Source organism: Quercus lobata, chromosome 4 (assembly GCF_001633185.2).
Source record: "Quercus lobata isolate SW786 chromosome 4, ValleyOak3.0 Primary Assembly, whole genome shotgun sequence".
In the NCBI taxonomy this organism is placed as follows: domain Eukaryota; kingdom Viridiplantae; phylum Streptophyta; class Magnoliopsida; order Fagales; family Fagaceae; genus Quercus; species Quercus lobata.
The window spans coordinates 66,997,117-67,003,225 of NC_044907.1; the positions used below are offsets into that span (position 1 = coordinate 66,997,117).

The 6,109-nt window shown below is 34.7% G+C and overlaps 1 protein-coding gene across 3 annotated transcripts; it reads left to right on the forward strand.

The window, feature by feature from the left end:
* The first annotated feature begins 377 nt into the window (after nucleotides 1-377).
* LOC115986443 (zinc finger protein CONSTANS-LIKE 9) lies at nucleotides 378-5,575 on the forward strand. 3 transcript variants are annotated; one of them, XM_031109467.1, is made up of 6 exons: nucleotides 378-619; nucleotides 1,602-2,204; nucleotides 2,968-3,165; nucleotides 3,865-4,169; nucleotides 4,662-4,822; nucleotides 4,933-5,575. In XM_031109467.1, exons 2-5 carry the CDS (start codon nucleotides 1,716-1,718, stop codon nucleotides 4,789-4,791), a joined length of 1,122 nt encoding a protein of 373 aa, XP_030965327.1. In that variant the 5' UTR covers nucleotides 378-619; nucleotides 1,602-1,715; the 3' UTR covers nucleotides 4,792-4,822; nucleotides 4,933-5,575. The 3 variants fall into 3 exon arrangements, with proteins under 3 accessions (XP_030965327.1, XP_030965326.1, XP_030965325.1); XM_031109466.1 differs by having other exon boundaries at nucleotides 4,662-4,793; XM_031109465.1 differs by having other exon boundaries at nucleotides 4,662-5,575.
* Nucleotides 5,576-6,109: the final 534 nt, after the last annotated feature.

A 6,109-nucleotide genomic window follows, 5' to 3' on the forward strand; every position in this document is an offset into this window, starting at 1 on the left:
AAAACTGAAAACTTTAGTACTACAAACAAACAAAAACAACAGAAAAATCAAAAAAAGAGGGACAGGTGTTGAGCGAGTGAAGCAACTGAACAAGCATTCGTCCAGGACAGAGAGTATGTGAAGCACTTTTTGGTTTGTAAAAAATAAAAAAGAAATAGGCAAGTGTGAGAGAGAGAGAGCGCTAAAGTAATTTTTATTGATTTTTATTTGTAAAAATGGGACCCAGAAAAGGAAGGCCAACTTTTATTTTCTACGCCTTTCACTACCAAAAAGTTCAGGGTCCCACCTATCTGTACCCCACTCTTAATTCATTTTTTTTTTTCACACTCTCTCTCTCTCTCTCTAAAATGCACTTTTTATCAGCTTAGCAGTATCATGATGTCACATATCTTATACCCTCATATATACACATATTACTCTCTCTCTCTCTCTCTCACACCCACCCCATTTCTATCTTCCTATCTTTCTCTACCATCACATAGAGAAGAGAGAGAGACTCTCTGGAAAGGTCTCCTCCTTCTTCTTCTTCTTCTTGGGTTTGCTCAGCTTTGTGTGTTTTTTTCAATATTTAATCAGAAACTCGGCTCTTTACCGATCTTTTCAACTCTTTTTCCATACAGTAAGTTTATCTTCTTCTACTTTCTTTTTTTTTGGGGTTTGCTCAACTTTGTGTGTTTTTGCTTGGTTAATTTAATCATCTTCTTTTTAAAATTTTTATATAAAAAAAAAATCTGGGTGTTGTAAATAAAATCTTAAGTAAAAGTTTGGAATTGTCACAAAGCTAGATTTGTTATGTTTATCCCTTGTTCTTCTGTGTGGCTGTAATGGTTTGTGTGCTGAAAAATACTCACTTGGGTGCCCAATATTTTTTTAATAAAATTATGAACTTTCTGTTTTTTTGTGTGTTTTTTTTTATAAAATAGTTATGAAGTTAATCTTGTGATTCTGAATCATGAAGTTAATTTTGTGATATATTTTGTATATGGGTAGAATTTTTGGAACTTTTGTAATTTAATAATTTTTTATTCTATTTATTTTCTTTGTAGCTTATTTTAATGATGATTTTTTTTTTTTTTTTTGTCAAAGTCCCCGGCAGATTTGATTCCTCTCTTTCCATATTTGGTTTTGGATTTAGTATTAATATTTTCTGATTGATTGACAGTCCAGTGATGTGTTGTTTTACTAATTGATGATTTTGATTTAAAAATAAAAATTCTCTGTTTGTAAAGTTAGTATTTTTTTTTGCTGGAATCTCTTGTAAACTTTTTACCTTTTGAAGTTATTCTCAGGAATCGAAGATGTCTTTTTTTTTTTTTTTAATACAATCTATTGTTCTCATAGATCACCTTTGTAGTTGATGAAAGCATTTTTCTTTAACCTTTGCTGGAGCTAAAAATATATTTTCAAACTAATTGAATTTTTTTTTCACTCCTTGGGTTTGTTGTATCACAGATTTATAGGTGAATTTTCTGTTTTTGAACTCATAGATGAGATAAATCCTTCTGAAATTTACCTTTTTTCACATTATTGAGAAAAAAAAAGCTTTTTCTATCTTAAGGTAAACTGATGATTCTCTTTGTTCCTGTATGCAAAATTTGAAGGTTTAAGAGACACTTGGAAGAATTGTGATTTGTGAAGGAGCTATTTTTTGGTAGGCTGATATATATAATTTGGCAATAGGGGTTTTGGTAATTGGAAAAAAACATAGTTGAAAGATGGGTTACCTATGTGATTTTTGTGGTGAACAAAGGTCCATGGTGTATTGCCGTTCAGATGCTGCATGCTTATGTTTGTCCTGTGACCGAAATGTCCACTCTGCTAATGCCTTATCAAAACGCCACTCAAGAACACTATTATGTGAAAGATGCAATTCACAACCTGCGTTAGTAAGATGTGCCGAAGAGAAGCTGTCTCTTTGTCAGAATTGTGATTGGACGGGTCATGACGCTTCTACCTCAGCTTCATCACATAAAAGACAAACAATCAATTGCTATTCGGGCTGCCCATCGGCTGCAGAGCTTTCTTCAATCTGGTCATTTGTTTTGGATTCCCCTTCTGCGGGTGAATCAACTTGTGAGCAGGAAATGGGATTGATGAGCCTAACTGAGAACAACATGAGGCAAAATGCTTTAGTGCCTGCAGTTAACTCTACACCTCACATTCTGGACCAGCCAGCTGGATCCTCAAATGCATCTTTGCCCAAGGTATATATCTGCAGTGTAATTATTAGTTTTTGTAGAGAAATGTGGATGGTTTGATGGATACTCTACAGCAAGTCTGCAATACAGTGATAAACATTACAGGCTTGCTGGTAGTACTTGGGTCAATTTGTTTCATTGACCTTCAAATTCTTAAACTTGATTCTTTTTTCTGATTATGGATGTTATAGATTATTAGCTTGAATTCATACTATCATTGGTGTAGCCCTGTGTGCATGCTACCTATGGCAAAGGAGTGGTGGTCTATGCTATGGTTTACTACCATTCCACAAAATGTCTGACACTGTGTTGGACAAAGGAGTTAGATTGCCATTGATACTCCAAACACTATAAAATTGGGAAAAGCTTAACATTGAAGCTAAGCTAGTTTGAAAGTGGGTTAAAATAGAAATCTCAGTCTACCAAGGAAAAAATAGTCTTCCTTTTTTACTTATTCTGCATTCTTGGAGTAATATCATTTCTATGGCATCCAAGCTTTCTCATGGATGTGAATGAATCAGTGGACTTAATTTTGAGCTTTGCATCTAAATAAAGTAAGAAATAAATAATATTTACATCAAACAGTTGTTAGTCTTTGTGGTGTTCAATATGGTTCATGCTCTGTCAAGAATTACCAATTCCCATGTAGTTTTCCTAATTGAAAAAAAAAATCCCAAATTCTAGCTTGATGTGTTTAGTTGGCGTATGTTGAAAGTTTTATAGTTTCTTCACCAAGGAAATATGCAAATTTCACATTTTTCATGTGCAGTTATGCTGTCCTGGAACAAAAGACACTGAACTCTCTGAAGAAAATGATCTCTATGATGATTTCAATATGGATGAAGTGGATTTGAATTTTGAAAACTATGAAGAACTGTTTGGTGTATCTCTCAGTCATTCTGAAGAGCTTTTTGAGAATGGTGGGATTGATAGCTTGTTTGGTATGAAGGACATGTCTGCTGCTGAGGTATTCACACTTCTCTATTTCCTTCTTCCTTCCTCCTTAATTGGCATTTGCTCTTTCATATGTTATATTTATTGGTGCTTAATCTATTGTCTCTTGAATAGTCTGTCAATGTTTGGTTCCGAGTTTTTCATTTCTCTTAATGTATAGAGGGTACTGAACTATGCAATCTTTCTTGTTGGATTTCTAACTAAAGGAAAAGGTAATACTAGTTTATCTGAGAAATTTGTTTGATGAATGTAGCTTCAATTTTTATTTTTAGTTCACAGTAGTTATTATAGAAATCTTGAGAAGGTTTGTTTTAGTACAGATTACAGAAGTTCTTTTAGTCATGCAGACATATTTCAATGTATTTGCTTGAATGCATGATTGTTTGTTCATTTACCATATGGTGTATGAATTTAGAAATCATATGATGGCATTACAATTTCAGATGATATAAAATTTTAGAATTATGGCCTTAAGGAACCCAGCATTAATTACTTAAAACACTTTTTATCAATTGAGATTAATGCTCACCAACACATTACACTTGCTAGCATATGTGGACCAATGGAAGTGCATGATATCCTCAGGTGATGGTTCTGTCTTGCATAGTAGTAATGGTAGAAATAACTCTTTTTTCCCACCATCTTTCTTTGAACTTTTCTAATTTTGTTTTGTGGAATGTAGTCATGATCAGATCTACTTTTTCTTCTATAGGGGTCTTCAGTTGGACATTTCAATTCAACGCAGCCAGCGTGCAGCAATGCAGCGTCTGCTGATTCTGTAGTCAGCACTAAAACTGAACCAATACTTTGCTTTACGGGAAGGCAAGGGCAATCAAACCTTTCGTTTTCTGGTCTTACTGGAGAGAGCAGCCCTGGGGACTATCAAGATTGTGGGGCTTCCTCAATGCTACTCATTGGAGAGCCTCCATGGTGTTCTCCATGCCCTGAGAGCTCCTACCAATCTGGTAACCGTAATGATGCTGTTATGCGTTACAAGGAAAAGAAGAAGACACGCAAGTAAGATTTGTGCAATTAAATAAATAATTCATACATATACGTATAAATATTTGTATAATGATTTGCCAAGAAACTCCTTTGATAGTAAAGTTGACAACTGTCTTTTAATTGCTTTACTTACTCTTTGTATTTCTTCCCAGCATTTCTAGTATTTGGGATATGATATATGCCTTTGTTAACAATCTCATGGTTCCATTTCTTCTTCCTCTACTGAAACAATTTGGGCATGATTTTTTCTCTGTGCTTCAATTTCTACTAAGTTGTCTGGATTTGGTTTACTTGTTACAAGTTAAATTAATGCATTTCTATGTGTGTGACTCTGTGTAATACACAATTCTATTATGGTGCTCTACATGCTTACAAATGTGATCACTTGACCTTAGCTGATATGGTGGCATTTTCTTTGAACTCTTATATAATTTTCCAAGCTTTTGAGATGATTTCCTCTATTCAAGTCTTTTATATTCTAACTTAAGTCTAATTTTCTTGCAGGTTCGAGAAAAGAGTGAGGTATGCCTCTCGCAAAGCAAGGGCTGATGTAAGAAAGCGTGTGAAGGGACGCTTTGTCAAAGCTGGTGAAATTTATGATTATGATCCTTTGAGCCAAACCAGAAGCTATTGAGAGTACAATTTTTAACCATGTTTTATACAAGGAAAGAATCACTCCGTGTTTAGTTGGGAAAAATCACTTATTTTTACCTAAACATTGGATGAAACTAACTCATTTGTGTGTGCAATGACAAGCTGTATGGTTGTATCTCAGGGGGCTTGGTTTTCATGAGAAGAAAATGGTGGATATAAAATGCTGGGTTCCAACGCTTCTCCAATTAAGTTGAGGAGCAGAATTTTGATTCTTCATCATATAAGGGATTGATGGATCGCTTGCGATACCATCACCATCACCATCATCATCATCTTACAAGACCATTTAGATCGCCCTTGACTTTAAAGCTCTGGATTTTTTGTTTCGTTCTCTCTGCGCAATTCTTCTCTAGGGAAAGAACTTTATGGGTTCTCTCCAGCCATAAAACCTCAATTATTAATCTCTCTTCTATTCCTTGCTCTTGCTCTGGCCACTTGTACAAATGCAGTTTCTATGGTATGCTGGGTGGCTGTACTCACATTTGCCAGGCCAACCAAAAAGCAAGCACTTGTAATGTTCTTTTCTTGTAAGTTTTAATATGCCAATGTATAGCACAGGATTTACATATGCTCTTAAGAGAGTATGATGTCTAGTCGAAAACAGTTCTGTGGTCCGACAAAAATGCTTGTTGTACATTTCTCTTTCATTTCGTGAACATGTATAGCACGGGATTATATGTGATTTTGAGAGGGAGAATAGTCTGTAGTGCTCTAGATCAGTGTAAAAAATTATTTATATTGTATTGCCATTGTCGTTACCTCAACATTGCTTCGAATTTTACTTTTCTGCTTAAGTAGCGTGTTGCCCTGAGGGACAGAATTTCACATCAAACGGCCAGGAATATGAATGATTTTCATGTTAAAAGTTTACTCTGAAGATGGTCCATGATTTAATATGTAGTTTTGATTGGGATTTGGGGATGGATTGAACTTAACTATAGTCCTGTAAATGCTGTCCTATCAAGCAGTTCATGGCGTGTATTTACAAGTGATTTAAACAACTCTTGTTGGATTTTGTTCTAATGATATGTAAAATGATTGATATATTTTAATCATGAATGGCTGTGATTGAACTCTCCTGTACTTACAAACCAAAAGCAGTGTATCTGTCGGCGGTTATATTGGACAAATTTATCCCTGCTCATAGAAAAATATCTTGAAGAGATCTTGTTGTAGTCGTTATAAATATCTAAGGATCTTTTATTGTATTCATAAATATCTAAGAGAGAGATCTTATTGTTGTCACATGTCAACATCTTCCAATGGGCAAGCCAGCCATATTATGGGGTAGAAACAGT

Excerpts from the sequence above, each read along its gene's own strand:
- LOC115986443 (XM_031109465.1), top strand. The coding sequence starts at position 1,716 with ATGGGTTACCTATGTGATTTTTGTGGTGAACAAAGGTCCATGGTGTAT. Across the intron at positions 3,166-3,864 it reads AGGACATGTCTGCTGCTGAG|GGGTCTTCAGTTGGACATTT; the intron begins GTATTCACACTT and ends TTTCTTCTATAG. Across the intron at positions 4,170-4,661 it reads GAAAAGAAGAAGACACGCAA|GTTCGAGAAAAGAGTGAGGT; the intron begins GTAAGATTTGTG and ends ATTTTCTTGCAG.